The 13,820-nt window shown below is 56.8% G+C and overlaps 8 protein-coding genes across 8 annotated transcripts; 4 read left to right on the forward strand and 4 right to left on the reverse strand.

Annotated features, from left to right (window-relative positions):
* Positions 1–1,058: 1,058 nt before the first annotated feature.
* On the forward strand, positions 1,059–2,291 carry N656DRAFT_461145 (uncharacterized protein). The gene is made up of 2 exons (XM_064809722.1): positions 1,059–1,397; positions 1,479–2,291. Exon 2 carries the CDS (start codon positions 1,528–1,530, stop codon positions 2,140–2,142), a length of 615 nt encoding a protein of 204 aa, XP_064665427.1. The 5' UTR covers positions 1,059–1,397; positions 1,479–1,527; the 3' UTR covers positions 2,143–2,291.
* Positions 2,292–2,416: 125 nt separating this feature from the next.
* On the forward strand, positions 2,417–2,911 carry N656DRAFT_719270 (uncharacterized protein; the record flags this gene model as incomplete). The annotated part of the gene is made up of 1 exon (XM_064812353.1): positions 2,417–2,911. A coding segment is annotated over one exon (495 nt), but the record flags the coding sequence as incomplete, so codon positions are not given.
* Positions 2,912–3,079: 168 nt separating this feature from the next.
* N656DRAFT_784825 (uncharacterized protein) lies at positions 3,080–4,609 on the reverse strand. The gene has a single exon (XM_064816253.1). It carries the CDS (start codon positions 4,352–4,354, stop codon positions 3,170–3,172), a length of 1,185 nt encoding a protein of 394 aa, XP_064665429.1. The 5' UTR covers positions 4,355–4,609; the 3' UTR covers positions 3,080–3,169.
* Positions 4,558–6,123, forward strand: N656DRAFT_784826 (MED7-domain-containing protein). The gene is made up of 3 exons (XM_064816254.1): positions 4,558–5,228; positions 5,302–5,478; positions 5,559–6,123. Exons 1-3 carry the CDS (start codon positions 4,980–4,982, stop codon positions 5,889–5,891), a joined length of 759 nt encoding a protein of 252 aa, XP_064665430.1. The 5' UTR covers positions 4,558–4,979; the 3' UTR covers positions 5,892–6,123.
* On the reverse strand, positions 5,884–6,641 carry N656DRAFT_460939 (uncharacterized protein). The gene has a single exon (XM_064809720.1). It carries the CDS (start codon positions 6,508–6,510, stop codon positions 6,115–6,117), a length of 396 nt encoding a protein of 131 aa, XP_064665431.1. The 5' UTR covers positions 6,511–6,641; the 3' UTR covers positions 5,884–6,114.
* N656DRAFT_461121 (SPOC-domain-containing protein) lies at positions 6,641–9,775 on the reverse strand. Its single transcript, XM_064809721.1, has 3 exons — positions 9,671–9,775; positions 8,955–9,529; positions 6,641–8,883 (listed from the first exon to the last, which is right to left on the reverse strand). The coding sequence occupies exons 1-3, from the start codon at positions 9,675–9,677 to the stop codon at positions 6,772–6,774; spliced, it is 2,694 nt and encodes an 897-aa protein (XP_064665432.1). The 5' UTR covers positions 9,678–9,775; the 3' UTR covers positions 6,641–6,771.
* Positions 9,776–10,575: 800 nt separating this feature from the next.
* On the forward strand, positions 10,576–11,822 carry N656DRAFT_784829 (N-terminal nucleophile aminohydrolase). The gene is made up of 4 exons (XM_064816255.1): positions 10,576–10,684; positions 10,776–10,960; positions 11,028–11,446; positions 11,506–11,822. The coding sequence occupies exons 1-4, from the start codon at positions 10,661–10,663 to the stop codon at positions 11,631–11,633; spliced, it is 756 nt and encodes a 251-aa protein (XP_064665433.1). The 5' UTR covers positions 10,576–10,660; the 3' UTR covers positions 11,634–11,822.
* On the reverse strand, positions 11,653–13,474 carry N656DRAFT_460926 (PAP2-domain-containing protein). The gene is made up of 5 exons (XM_064809719.1): positions 12,962–13,474; positions 12,849–12,905; positions 12,698–12,791; positions 11,917–12,635; positions 11,653–11,857 (listed from the first exon to the last, which is right to left on the reverse strand). The coding sequence occupies exons 1-5, from the start codon at positions 13,034–13,036 to the stop codon at positions 11,849–11,851; spliced, it is 954 nt and encodes a 317-aa protein (XP_064665434.1). The 5' UTR covers positions 13,037–13,474; the 3' UTR covers positions 11,653–11,848.
* Between the last annotated feature and the right edge of the window lie 346 nt (positions 13,475–13,820).

Below are 13,820 nucleotides of genomic sequence, written 5' to 3' on the forward strand. Positions count from 1 at the left end.
CAAGCACGATATGACTTTATCTGTCGTTCCTGCTAAAAGCCGCTGTCTCGGTAAATACGTAGCGTGGCTCTTCCCCGCTGCCTAGGAACGTCACTGCCTCGACTGCCACCCGTTCACCCCTGACAAGCACCTTATCGTCATCTAGGATGTTAGTGACCAGGGTTCATTACCCCGCCTTCCGTTTCGGACACGATCTTAAACCTACAATACCACTGTACAAGTACACTGTACATCACGGACCTACGGTATGTGTGATGATCACAAGCAACACTGAAAAGTCCAAATCATTCCCGTTATAGTTTGGCTCTGATGTGTTGTACAACTGTTTTCAAGAGTTAGAGCGAGAAATGTGCATCTGTCTACACTGCTGCCACCCCGCCGTTGCATTGGCGCATGTCGCCTAAGGTATCCCCGTGCTGTATGTACGCGTACCTTACCTCACCTTACCCAGAGCCCGCCTCGTGTCTCGGACAGCACAAACTCGTCCTCTAGCACGCAAAGCGTCTCGATTCCCCGATGTTTCATACCTTAAGTGAGCTACTAAATTACCTGGGTACTTGTGGCTTAGGTATCTGAGGTGGCTGCATGCCAGCTTTCGAGGCCTTGCTGCACGCCAGCCAGCAATTCTGTTGCCAGTCTCCTCTGCTTTTGCAGTGCTGACGGATGCATGTTTCATTCAGCCTTCAACCCCAGTTCACCGTTCCAGAAGAATTGATCGCCCGACCAAATGCTTTCCTCACACCACCGCCGTTGATGCCATGTACCGATGAGCATCGTTAGTTAAATTACCCAACGAAAGTTTTACGACGGAACGAACATAGCTCGCACCCAGCGGCATTCCTCACCGGCTTCTTCTTCCGCGGGTGCAGGGATCATGATCCCGCGCGTCACACGACAATTACCCAGCCGACTACCACACCTGTAGCTACGCAGCCGCATCGACACGTCTAACATTTTGGGCAACAAAACCGTGTCTCTCTCACAGCACTCCATTACAGCGGCCGAAAGAGGGCAGCCTTCTCTCGGTGCCCCGCCGGCCCCCAGATCTCCCTCGAGACTCCATCGTGCAGGCCAAATCGGCGGCCACCCTGCTCGGGCGTCTGCTGCTTTCTTGCTTGACGCGATTCAGTTTAGCCGCAGCGCACAGTGAGACGTCAACTTCGCAGCGGGAGGCGCCGCTCCTCTGCGCGCCAGGACACCTTTACCGGCAGAGTTTCGTGAAATCCGCGAGCACCACGCTATCTGCTTAAGCCACCCGCGTTTGGCGACTGGTTAGCCAGGGCGAGGGGGACCCTACCCTACGTGACGCGTTTGCCCAAGTTTCGGTGCACCAGTTTTTGGCATACGGATGTTCGAGGCGGTGGACGCCTCGAGGCTGGCTTTGTCAACCGCTCTCGGTACCGAAGGAACAGTCCTGGGAGCAGACCAGCGCACACCCCGAGAGGGAATCGTATGAGTTGACTCTTGCGTGTTGCCAGATCATCAGGGTGTAACAAAACCCCGACGCAAGTCGCTGCTTTAAGCAATATGGCTGCGCCTCCTGATCAGGGTCGTCCATCGATGGCGTCATTGCCGGGGCAAGCAGATCGGCAACACTCTGAGCGTGAGACGGGCGGCGAGGGCGTGCGCCTAGAGGAAGCCGTTGCTGCCCAGCTCATCGACAGAACCACCAGCCTCACCATCTCAACCTGCGGTAGTGAGATCGAAGACCGTCCTGCCACGAGGGATGACCCTAGCCTTTTCGCCCTCGGTCCTTGCAGGATCACCGGAGCCCACACCGGCACCTTGTTCGGCGATGCCCAACGGTCTCCAGGCGCATGCTCCGAGGAGTTGCGAGAACATGACTTGACAACGTCGCCAGAAACAGCCCTTGGCACGTACATGATCACCAGCAGTTCCGCCACTGAGGTCCAGTCGACGCTGGGAGGTCGACAAGAAGTCGAAGACGTGGACTTTGCAAGCGCCACTGCAGTGGTTCGCCCGTGTAGAACCCCGAGACAATTCTCTGATCTCCCCAACGAGGTATTGCTCCACATACTAAGCTACCTCGACGTCTGTGATTTGTTGGCAACCTCCAGGGTGCGTTCAATCATCCCCCTTGGCCGCCTCCAGTGTCCATTGCACACCCCTTTCCAGTTGTAGACATTCCTCGACGGTGCCATTCCCCCAGATCATTAGCTGTCGAGGGGGCTTTGTGATGGCTCTGCCTCGGAGCTGAGGATGAAAGGAGAAACATCGCCGACACTCCACCCCACGAGCTAGTCCAACCTGTCGAACTCCATCTCCACCGTTCGTCCGCTGCATCTTCCCAGCCCCGGCCCTAAGCCCCTCGAACAACAAGCACACAGTTGCCAATCCCTCACCCCTCGCCCCGTTCCATCCTCCTTTCACAACATGGGGTAAGAAGTGGCTAACACCACAGAAAAAACAGACAAATCATCACCTCCGCGCCCTCTCACTAGCACCACACCTGCACCACGAGCGGCTGCGACGCACACGCACCATCCTCCCACCCTTACTCTCATCCCCCTCACGCCCCACGCTAGGCGACTTGGTCCGGCGGTCCATCTTCCTCACGCACACGGTGGCCCTGTCGCGCCGGCTGGCCCGGCACTTTGCGTCGATCCGCCTCGCGCGCCACCTCGCCTCGCGGCCCTCCCCGCAGGCCCTTGTCGAGCGGTGTGTTCTTCCTGCCGAGTGCCTCCCCTCCAAGGCCATGGTCGCCCCCGGCTTGGTGGCCAAACGCCGCGCCGTCGAGCGCGAGCGCATCAAGGATTGTCTGAGGGGTTGGGTTGGTTCAGTCATGAAGGGGGAGGTAAGGAGCAGGGCTGAGGGCGCGGAAAGGGCTGGGGTTGGGAGGGTGTCTAGGTTGAGGAGGTTTTGGGAACGGGTTGGGAAGGGGGAGGTCTGATTTGGGTAGGTTGATGGGCGTTTGGTAATGGTGTGTGCTTTGCTTTGCTTTGCTAAGGTGGGTTTGTATTGTGATGAATGGGAGTTTTGGATGGGCTGCTTTAAGGGAAACGTAGGTCAGCGGCGGGCACGATAACGGCGCAGGGTTGGTCTTGTGGGTTCAGCTCACGCCGTTGTATTATTACATCTCCGTACGTACCGGATTATACAGGTATAATGTACAAGGTATATCTTTCCCCGGACAGAGCAGACGTCGCCCCTACGCCCGGAACCTGAAACCATCCCAGTCGTCTTCCTCCTCCTCCTCCTCCTCCTCTTCCTCCTCATCCAGGTTGGCGGCGTTCTCTTTCCCAACGGGCGCATTCTTCTCAACATCGCCAGCTGCTGTCACAGCAGTTCCAGTGCCGCCGCCACCACCTTGTAACCTCAAGGCCTCCCGGCGCTCTCTCAATTTCCGGGCTCGGGCTTCAAGCTCCTCCATGACTTCGAACTCGGTCTCCAACGCCCGCGTGGCTTCTTCCTTCTCGTCCTCGAGCTGGATATCCACCAGCGCCCGCCGCTTCGCCGCCTCTTCCTCCTTTGACTTGGCCGCTATCTCAGCAGCGGTCATTACCGGCGCCGAGATGACTGCGTCGCTGTCTAGCGCCGCTATAGCCGGCTTGGCGGGTTTGTTGGTCGGGGTAGCAGTCCCGTGCACCAATTCCGCTTCGAAGGCGGCCCATTCGTCTTCGTTTACCGGTGGTGCTGTTGCCGGGGCCTTGTCAGCTTCTTGTGGCTGCGCATCGGTTTCTGCTGGCAAGGGTTGCGCTTTCTGGTGCTGCCGCGGCGCGTTTGGCTCGTCGGGTATAAGCGGGGACCGACCAAGGGGCGCCGCTATCGGGGTTGTGGCCATTGGCGTTGAACTCGGGCCAGGTGTAGCTGGCCGTGAAGGGATTTGAATCTCCACGCCGATGGTGGGAGTGCCCGACGTTCGGCGAGCGGGCGGGGGCGTCACTGGCTTGGCCAACCTGCTGACGTCGTCCTTCTTCGCTGCTGCTGCTGCTGCTGCCACATCCTCCCGGCTTGTATCTACCGCCTTTAATTCCGCTCTACTACGCTTCTTCCGTGCGGTGCCTTCCCCAGCGTGGTCGCCCATCTCCTCGTCTGAATCGGCCAGCTTCCGCTTGGTTGATGGAGCTAGGCCGTCTCCGTTCCGTTCCGAGCCCTCGCCTACGAAGCCAGCATACCCATTCGATCCACCACCGTCTGACGGTGTTTTGTGTAGGTTCTGCAGCCGTTGCCTGTGGCAAGCACTTTTGAGGTGACCATCCCAGAGGGCCTCGGTCTTGACGTGCTCATGACACAGGGTGCACAGGAGCTTGCCGCTGTCCGAGTAGGCAGCGTGGGGATGTTCTATCCTGCGGGCGGCGCGCTGCTGCCGGAGGAGAGCGCGGACATCAGCCATGGCGAGAAAGGTGGAATTGGGGTCGTGCTGATCATAGGGCGGTGAGATTGGACTCGAGGAGGGGTAGGTCCAGGTTGTCGGTGTGGGCTCCGACTCTCCGAGTGGTGGAATTGATGATCCTTGGCTGAACTGACGACCTCGACTTTGATCTGAAACCTAGAAATGGGGTTTCGAGTCACCAATGGACCCGAAGGCAACTAGCGTTGGCTCGGGTCTTGCGAAGAGCGTCATGGAAGTTTGAAGTGTTGGGAGACGGGAGTTGCTTGGGCTGAAGCCCATTTGCAGCCACAATTAACTACTGCAGAGAGTCCCTAGCAGTGACGCACTAATGCACAGCCACAGGATAGGCAGCTTCAGCCACAGCCGAAGAGGTCCTCCAACCTGCACAAAGCGTCAAGTTCAACAACTCGGAGTGCTTTCAAGTCATTCACGGCTGCTTGCTTTGCAAAACCGCCGCCATCCTGCTTGAGGACGGGACTCAGTCCTACTTTGCACAAGAGGATGGCTGCACACTCAATTCCCCGAAACCTGAGCTCCCAACCGCCTTTCGCAGACAATTTCCTCGGCCGCTACACAATTACATCGCAAACAGCACCAAACACACCCTGTCTAGCTCAAACATACAATGGAAAACCATGACGACGAGACATCGCGAGTAACCTCTCTGTGGCCGGACCCGGTACCCTTCTGGAAGGACTTTACTCCCGAGAACCTTGCGCGATACGAAAGCCTCAAGCACGACTACGCCCATCAGCAGGGAGTCCGTCCCGAGTCGGTGATCCGGATCCCAAACATCCCCGACAGCCTCATCAACCTCCAGCCTCCACCCGAGCCAGCCGATGGAAAATGGCGGCTGTTTGGCGAGAACGAAAAGGTGCCCCCCGAACCACCACCTCAAACACCCGACCCAACCAAAGCAAACAAGCATCATGCTGACCACTCAACAGCTCACCGAGACTCTCCAGAGCCTAGAAGAGGCGGGCGTACAACGCCTGGCGTCCGTAGCCGAGACCGACCAAGACAGCAAGCACCTAGACCGGGGCTTCGAACTCAAGAAGCTCGCCAAGTCAATCCTCCTAAACTACCTTGAACTAGTGGGAATAATGAGCCACAATCCCGCACACGTGAGCCAACCCCTTCCCCTCCCCCATCACCCCTCTCCTAGTAAAACCACCACTGACATTCTACTCCCATCACACCACAGGCAGGAGAGAAAATCGCAGATCTCAAAACCCTCCTCCTCAACTTCCACCACATCCTCAACGAGTACCGCCCGCACCAGGCGCGGGAGCAGCTGATCCAGCTGATGCAGGACCAGCTGGACAGCAAGCGGGCCGAGACGGCGGGCATCCGGAGCGTGGTGGACAAGGCGAAGCGCATGATTGAGGGGCTGGCGAGCATCGAGGTGCCACGGTTGCTCGAGACCGGCGGCGCCAACGCCAACGAGAAGGAGTCGCTGCTCGCTGCAAGGGCCGCCGACGCGCTGCAGCAGCTCGAGTCCGCTGGGTGGGTACGGTTGGATGGGGAGGTGGCATGAATATGATCGAGGTACGGTATGTAGTGTGTAGTATGTCTGGGTTGCCCGGACCGCGAAGAGCGACGGGTAAATGACTGACACTCCTATTACTCGTAGATACGGTGCTGGGAAATTTTCTTTCTCTTTTGGATTAAGTCAAAGGCAAAACACAAGAGCTAGCAATACATTGCAGCCGCACACAATACAATGTCCACGTCCTTCAGAGATCAGATATTAGACTACCTTACACTACTAGCCGGACATGTGTCCTGCCTTTCAATAAGGTGACCCTCATTGCCGTCCCATTAACCCAGGCCCAACGACCGGAACGAGCAACATCAGCCCAGGAGTATGTATGTACACAGTATCTGACAAACAGAAACCCATTACTCGCCGAGCACAAAGATGGCGGCAAGCCGCCCCTCTCCGGAGCAAAAAGAAACCAGGCGATACCGCCCGAGAAGTGTCCCGTTAATAGACCCTGTGCTGCATCTCTCGCCAAGAAAGGCAGAGCAGCTGAAAACAAACAGAATATAACCCTTCCTCTCCATTTAGTGGAAATTCTCTCCAATATCCCTGGAGACTCGTGATTCTCTGGGGGTAACCGTTTCATGCCAGGGCGCCTACCATGCCGCGCCATTTCCTTTCAGCGCGTTGGCTCATCGTACGTAGCCATAAAAACAACACCCGACACAGAACCCTATTTCGCCCGTCGAAAATATCTACTTTATCCCTTCCGCTTTCCGCCTTCCCACCCTTTCACTAAACAGACAGAGCAAGCTTCATTGCTCTCAACGAGGAGCACCAATAGCATTAGCGGCAATGGCGAAGCCATTCAAAACCGAGGGGGAACTTGGGGAGGCGGGATAGGAGTCTGTCTGGGCTGGCCACCGACGGCATCCTATGCCCGGGGGCCAGCGCCGGCAGTCGCGGCATGAGGGGGAATCGGCGGCGGCGGGATAGGGGTCTGTCTTGGCGGGACGCCACCGGGCACTCCACCAAGATGCGGGATAGGGGGAGGTGGGATGGGGTTGGTATGGCGTGCTGGGGGAGGCGGTGGTTGTTGGTGGTGTTGTGTCGGGGGTGCCTGTGGCTGTTGCTGGGGTGGTTGCTGTGGAGGTGGTGGTGACGCTTGGGGCACGCCAGTTGGTGGCTGTTGGGACTGATCTGGAGGGTGCTCCCTATTCAACTTCTCCAGAACGCTGCCCAAATATGGGAGGTCATCCCGCGCCCTCGGGTCCTGGTCGTAGATCCTCTTGATGACTTCCCACTCCTTGCGCGCCATCGCATGCGCCTGTGGCAGAAGGAAGGCAACCGTCGGACTACTAATGAGGTGACCTAAAACTTCTCGCGCCATAGCCTCCCCCTGTCTTTGCAACTCGTTCTTGTCAGGAGTCTGCGTTACAAGATTTTGACTGGGCGGAGCAGGTGTATGCACTGGCCGTGGCTGCTGAGGCGGCATGCTGTTCCTGGGCGACGGGTACGTCGGCAACGGGCCCTGGGGAGATGTGGGCGAAAAAGATGGTCCGGAAACTGACTGCCGACCGGTAAGGGGGAACCCTGCTTGGGTCGGCGTCGGAGTTCCAGGTGATTGCACGTATCCAGAGCTCGTAATGGGTGGGCCTTGGGCATGGGTTTCGGCTTGGGATGTAGTCGGATTAGCCGCGCCGTGGATGCGCTGAATCGTCTCTGGATCGTTGCGGTAGACGAAGACCGCAAGCATCATGGGCTCCGTCCTCGTTTCAGGAATGTAGTTGTCGGCTAAGTTCAACATGAACTCTGGCTGGCTGTCGATGCCACCAGGCAAGACAGGCACTAGGTACGTGTCGCGGACGTTGGCAATTCCCTTGTCACCGACCACGCCATACCGCTTCTTTGAGACGAAATAGTCAACCAGCTTTCGCATGTCGGCTCTGGCCGCTTGCGATGTAGGCTCGAGATTGACCACAACGATATCCGTGGGCAAACTATACCGTAAGCTGCAAAGATAAACGGTGGCCTGTTGCTCATCGATGCGCCCGCAGACAGTCAAAGTCTTTGGAAGCAGCTTGTCCCATGGCAGCCCGATTGTCTCGTTCAGGTTGGCACCGCCAATATGCTTGGCGGCAACTTGCAACTTGGCTATGCCGTTCATGTGTAGGGTCCCACGCCACACCACATAAGGATCGTGCTCCTCTTTTGGTGAATACGGTGGGGATTGACTACCGTCCTCCAGCAGGCGGTCAACATCAGGATCGACTCCGGGCCCGCCGACTGGAGCAGTGGCGAGGGGCGGCAGGCCTTGGTTCTGAGGAACCGTCGGCGACTTGACACTGGAGAAGACTTTGTTGAGGTCGAAATTCGCCCGGTTCGGCGAGTGCTGTGTATCTACGGCCAGACTGGGTGACCGAGATTGGACAGCTTGCGCAGGGAATTCTGGTGTGTCCTTTGGCTCCTGCTTGGGAGCAGATGGCCGACGAACTGGTGCCGATGGAACTTCGTCACTTGCCAGGGTGAAGCCATCATCGCCAATGATCTCGTCACCTTTGTGGGTTCTCCGGATGCGAGGGACGTCCTCCGTAATCTTGATGGCCTGTTTCTCTGCCCTTGCCCGCATCTCGGCCGTCTCCTTCTGCAGCTCCTTTGAGGCGAGCTCCTCTGTCGACATGACCGCAAGCATTGGCGGAGTCAAGGTTCGCTCAAGAAGACGAGAGCATAGCTCGGGATTGCTCTTGAGGTTGAAGGCTAAGGTCCGAATTTGGCTGGCATACGCGCTTTGAGAAGGATGGCTGTCAAGAACGGCACGCTCGATTTGGAGCGCAAGCCGCTCGGCACGCTCAGCTGGAGACATGCCGTCCGAGGGCGGAGGGGTGCCCTTCTTTTCCACAACAGTGAGTGCATGGACAAGCGACTTTGACAAGGCCTTTGCAGGTCCCTGACGCGTGTCTGGCAGCTCGGTGATCTTGGCGGGGACATCTGCTGGAGGGGAATATCCTGGCGCAGGGACGGACTGAGTCTCGTTGACCTTCCGAATCTTCTGTGACGCCGGCGGTAACGCCAAGTCAGAAACTAGTTTTAAGGACGAGACTGCAACGGGAAACTCACCTTGGTCTCCTTGTCCTGCGCGCCATCCACATTTTTACGCTTTTGGCCAGCCCCTTTTGACTCCCTTTTGGGCTCGGGGGCCGGAGGGGGTGACTGCTTCGACTTCTGAGAGGCATCCTCCTTAAGGTCGCTAGTTCTCTTCTTGGTCTTCTTTGGACCTCGTTTCTTTTTCTCCAGCTTCTCCTCTTCGTAGGCCTTGCGGCGAGCCTCCCACGGCCGTTCGCCCTTCTCCACGCCGGCAAGCAGCTCCTTGTGATTCTCGGGCCGGCAGATTTCACAGAAGTATTCCTTAGGTAGATCCTCTGTGTACTGGCTCATGCCCATGCATATATTGTGCTGCCACGCCCCGCATTGATCGCATGCAATCCATGGTTCGCCGGAATCTTCATCTTGCTCTGTGGCGCCGCACACGCAGCGGATGACTTCCTCCTCGGGTTCCTCGGGTTCAGGTGCTGTCTTCTTGCCCCGCTTGCCGCCGCCGCCTCGCCGCTTCGGGGCCTCGATGGCCTGGTCGAGTTGCTCCAAAGCTTTGTGCTGGCCTTTGGTGGCCCTGACCGATCGGCGGGGTTCAGGTTCTGGAGACAAGTTGGTTGTCAGCTGTTAATCCGGATTCGGGCGACGCCCACGCGCCATCGTGCTGGCTTGACGCCAACACTCTGCTAGGCTGGGGGAGGTTGTTCTGTGCAAAGGGTTCTGGCGCGCGTGGTGCTGCTTACCAGACATTGTCGCGATGAGATGGAAAGGGCCCTAGGCAATTGACTGTTGCCAAGTTCTGCGGCTGTGTCCCTTCTTGTGCTGCTTGTGCTGCAAGTCTCTACTGCAGATTGCCTCAAAGAGTGCGTGAAAGGTTCACGCGGTCACTTAAGGTATTTTACGCATAGACTAATGATGATGATGGACTTTGCAGATGCTCCCCGTCTCAAAACGATGACCAGACAACAAAATCCCTGAAGCTATCCGCGAAAACCCTAGCGCCTGAATCTCCCAACCTTCCTACCCCTTGCGAGATGAAGGTTGCTGATACTGACCCGGGCAAAGTTGAGGTTCTGTCGCCGAGAAAAGAAGCTGAAGAGCTGTCGGTCCAAGCTCCTGGAACACTGTAACCGTGGCGCGTGATGGGGTGAATCGGCTTCGGGAGGCGAATGCACTTATATGCGGCCGAAGATGGTTTAAACCGAGAAAACGGTGATTCGATTGCAAGCGCAAAGACTTGGCAATGAAACACGAAGTTATCAATGCCGTTGACGTCGGCGCTCACTGTCGTGTTGTTGCGGAATGTCGCGGTTGGATGGGGGAGGAAAGAGGAGTTTGCGAGGTGGAGCAATCGCAGTGGCGGGTTGAATGGAGAAAGCCAAGAGGCATGATCATTAGGTAAGCATGCGCACGGCTTGGCGTGGACGTTTCATAGCGAATGGCCCGTGCGCTCCGAATTTCGAATTTCGAATCTCATAACCTAAAATTCAAGGCATCAGACGAGCCAGGTACGAAGGTACTTCCATACGTACAGGACCGTACGCGTGTGAGCGATTGCCTGGAGCTACGAAGCTGGGCTCGACTGCATCAGTGAGTTCAGCATCAATCACAGCAGGCTTCCAGCTTTTGTTACTGCCGACAAAACAAGATCTTGAACCAAATCCAAATTCCTCAATTTCGTACTTTCTCCAGAACTCTCAACCGCCGTCCGATTCTATCGACCGCCAGCTACAATGTCGAGAAGATACGATTCCCGAGTGAGTTGGCGTTCCCTTTGGCTCCACCAAGACTCTTGAACCCGAGGAGCCCAGGAAGCTTGACCGGCCATGAAGCTTACCATCTGCACAGACAACCATCTTCTCCCCGGACGGCCGTCTGTACCAGGTTGAATATGCGCTCGAAGCTATCTCCCATGCCGGGACTGCTATCGGCATCCTGGCCAAGGACGGCATCGTGCTTGCAGCCGAGCGCAAAGTCACCTCGAAGCTCCTTGAGCAAGATACATCAGCCGAGAAGCTCTACATCCTCAATGAGTAGGACTCTCTGTGCGATATGCGGTCGTACTAGTACCAAACTTACTAATTCCACTCCCTTGGGCAGCAACATGATCTGTGCCGTCGCCGGCATGACGGCCGACGCCAACATCCTCATCAACTACGCTCGACAGGCCGCCCAACGATACCTCCTCACGTATAACGAAGACATTCCCTGCGAGCAGCTGGTGCGCCGGCTCTGTGACCTGAAGCAAGGCTACACACAACACGGTGGTCTGCGGCCGTTTGGTGTCTCCTTCATTTACGCCGGATGGGACCCGCAACGCCAGTTCCAGCTGTACCTCAGCAACCCTTCGGGAAACTACGGCGGGTGGAAGGCGACGAGCTCGGGCGCGAACCACGCCAGTGCGCAGAGCTTGCTGAAGCAAGATTACAAGGAGGACTGCACATTGAAGGAAGCTTGCGGCATGGCCGTTAAGGTTCTGAGCAAGACCATGGACTCGACGAAGCTCAGCAGTGAAAAGAGTGAGTACTAACTGATATCGCCTGTGGCTGGAAGTAAACAACAGCTGACACGGATACAGTCGAGTTTGCGACAGTGGGCCAGACCAAGGATGGCAAGATCTACCACAGACTATGGAACGCGGAAGAGATTACAGCGCTATTGAAGGAGCATGACCTGGCCAAGGACGAAACGACGGAGGATAAGTAGGCTAGGGACTATAGATGGGACAGGAAAATGGGACTGCAGATAGGACTGCCTCCCAGCGCTGCATTGTACCAATAGAGGGCCGATACTCATGTGAATGGACCATAACTCCTTGCGCTGTGCTCTCCCAGCCTGATACCCAAAATGCGCCATAACTCCAAGCAGAGAAACCATACACACAATTACTTACTAGAACCCATGCATACATATTCACAGCATCAAGTCACCTATCAAACGGCCAAGTCAGCAATCACGCAAGCTAAATCTCATTCAACTCAATGCCTACATTTCGACCAGCACCAGCACCAGCGCCGCCGCCTTCCTCCTCGTCCCTGATCCTCCCGTACCGCACGGCACCAGCTTCATCACCGCCACCCCCAGGCGGGCCGGCATAGGGCTCGTCGCAGCGGCCGCTGCTCAGGCGGGGCCAGTAGCGGCGGTAGCTCCAGTAGGTGACGGTCCAGCCGAGGAGGGCGCCGACGCAGACGTCATATACATCGTGCCTGTAGTCCTGGCAGCGGCTGATGGCGATCATGGTGGCGCACAGCAGGGGCGCAAAGCAGAGCAGCGCCCGCACCAGGTCCCCGCGCACCAGCTTCTCGGTGTGTTCGGCCAGGCTTCCGGTGGTTCCGTGCGCAAAGATGCGAGCCTGCCCCGCCAGGAACAGGCTCAGGTAGCCCAGCCCCGCGAACGAGAAGGAGGCGTGACCCGAGGGGAACGCGCGCCACCCGTCGTGCAGCGTGTGGTGGTCCGGTTGAGTGCACACGTCGATGTCGACGAGCACGTCGCGCGGGGTGCCGGCGGCGGGGAGGCAGCGCGCGATCAGGTCCGGTCGGGGGCGGCCAACCATGTTTTTGATGACGTCGGTGAGGAAGGAGGTGAGGATCATGGAGATTGCGAAGCCGAGGATTGTTACGTGCTGCTTGTGGACGGAGGCGCTTTTGGCGAGGTTGTAGAGGATGAGGATACCTAGGGGGATGAAGAGGGCGTAGATGAAGTCGAGGCCTGGTAGTTTGTTAGATGCTTACAAGTAAGGGGGTAAGTAACTACGCAAGATAGATACTCACCAAGGGGCACCCGCTCTGTCTCTGCATAGGGGAACGAGATGCGCAAGTCGTTGAGTGAGAACATGCGATGGAAGGGCTCAACCAGGAATTGTACCTGGTGCTCGGTTAGCTTGGTCGCACCCGCCGGTAGGTTATTGTAATGGCAACACACAAGAAGGTAGCCCGTCAGCAGCAGAACGAAACCAATATAGTCTGATGCGTAGGTTCTCTAAACATCCTTCTTGGTCAGTTTACGTCTGCCATTGAGTTACAGGAGTGACTTGCACGCCAGAACCGTGACAATGAGCCCAGAACACCGCCGGCCGTAACCCCAGCCGAATTTGCCCTGGAAGGGGCCATATTAGCGATCAGTCACCGCGGTCGAGCTACCTTGAACAAAATTCGTTGCATCGGGCCTGCGAAGGACACAAGGCACGCGACACTCGATATCCGGGGCATTGGTGTTGACGTGTGCACCCAGGGCCCTGGGATACTGGGCGGATTTGCATGGGTGAAGGCTTGGCGCTGCAGCGTGTCATGGAATCGGTGTTACTGTCACTGTCGAAGCGCGATCCACTGTTTAATCGAACGGCGGCTCTTCCCGTCCCATTGTCCCCCTAGGGAGCTGTGAACCTGCTTCAGAAGCACCGTATATCTCTCAAATTATCTATCAAACATCATAGTGGTCCTTTGAGTTCTGGTCCCAGTATCTAAGCTTCCGCTGGATATCCAGGGCATTGTCATAGTTCTCGCCACAGAGGGTTCTGTTGCGGTGCTGTGAACATGCCTCGGACACGAGTCCGCCGCCTCTGTACCGGCGCCAGAACCCCCTTTCCAACGTCCTCACATCCAATCATCCGAATGTCGCGTGACATATCTCCATGCATAAGACCCGAACACTAAGACTATGGACTAATAAGGTTTGCAGTACCATATGTGGCAGCCAACCCTGTCGGTATGCCGTGATATCTGCCACAATCATTTGTCACACCCAAACCCCCTCGGATAGTGGACAATAGAACAATGCAAAAATCGAATGCCCATAATGACGTTTGAATAACTCCCCGCTAGACTGCTGCTGTTTGGTTTCGTTTACGTTTTTGCCCAGTGTCATATCTCATGATTAAGTCCTATACCCCGTACA

The sequence above is a fragment of the Canariomyces notabilis genome (genome assembly GCF_033297395.1).
Source record: "Canariomyces notabilis strain CBS 508.74 unplaced genomic scaffold N656scaffold_37, whole genome shotgun sequence".
NCBI lineage: Eukaryota > Fungi > Ascomycota > Sordariomycetes > Sordariales > Chaetomiaceae > Canariomyces > Canariomyces notabilis.

What these genes read in the sequence shown, in the direction of transcription:
- N656DRAFT_461145 (XM_064809722.1), top strand. Translation starts at nt 1,528, where the DNA reads ATGGCTGCGCCTCCTGATCAGGGTCGTCCATCGATGGCGTCATTGCCG.
- N656DRAFT_784825 (XM_064816253.1), bottom strand. Translation starts at nt 4,354, where the DNA reads ATGGCTGATGTCCGCGCTCTCCTCCGGCAGCAGCGCGCCGCCCGCAGG.
- N656DRAFT_784826 (XM_064816254.1), top strand. Translation starts at nt 4,980, where the DNA reads ATGGAAAACCATGACGACGAGACATCGCGAGTAACCTCTCTGTGGCCG. An exon ending in TGTTTGGCGAGAACGAAAAG is followed by an intron (nt 5,229 to 5,301) that starts GTGCCCCCCGAA and finishes ACCACTCAACAG; the next exon opens with CTCACCGAGACTCTCCAGAG. An exon ending in TGAGCCACAATCCCGCACAC is followed by an intron (nt 5,479 to 5,558) that starts GTGAGCCAACCC and finishes ATCACACCACAG; the next exon opens with GCAGGAGAGAAAATCGCAGA.
- N656DRAFT_460939 (XM_064809720.1), bottom strand. Translation starts at nt 6,510, where the DNA reads ATGGCGCGGCATGGTAGGCGCCCTGGCATGAAACGGTTACCCCCAGAG.
- N656DRAFT_461121 (XM_064809721.1), bottom strand. An exon ending in CGCAGGACAAGGAGACCAAG is followed by an intron (nt 8,884 to 8,954) that starts GTGAGTTTCCCG and finishes GCGTCACAGAAG; the next exon opens with ATTCGGAAGGTCAACGAGAC.
- N656DRAFT_784829 (XM_064816255.1), top strand. Translation starts at nt 10,661, where the DNA reads ATGTCGAGAAGATACGATTCCCGA. An exon ending in AAGCTCTACATCCTCAATGA is followed by an intron (nt 10,961 to 11,027) that starts GTAGGACTCTCT and finishes TCCCTTGGGCAG; the next exon opens with CAACATGATCTGTGCCGTCG. An exon ending in GAAGCTCAGCAGTGAAAAGA is followed by an intron (nt 11,447 to 11,505) that starts GTGAGTACTAAC and finishes ACACGGATACAG; the next exon opens with TCGAGTTTGCGACAGTGGGC.
- N656DRAFT_460926 (XM_064809719.1), bottom strand. Translation starts at nt 13,036, where the DNA reads ATGGCCCCTTCCAGGGCAAATTCGGCTGGGGTTACGGCCGGCGGTGTT. An exon ending in TGCTGACGGGCTACCTTCTT is followed by an intron (nt 12,792 to 12,848) that starts GTGTGTTGCCAT and finishes ACCGAGCACCAG; the next exon opens with GTACAATTCCTGGTTGAGCC. An exon ending in GACAGAGCGGGTGCCCCTTG is followed by an intron (nt 12,636 to 12,697) that starts GTGAGTATCTAT and finishes ACAAACTACCAG; the next exon opens with GCCTCGACTTCATCTACGCC.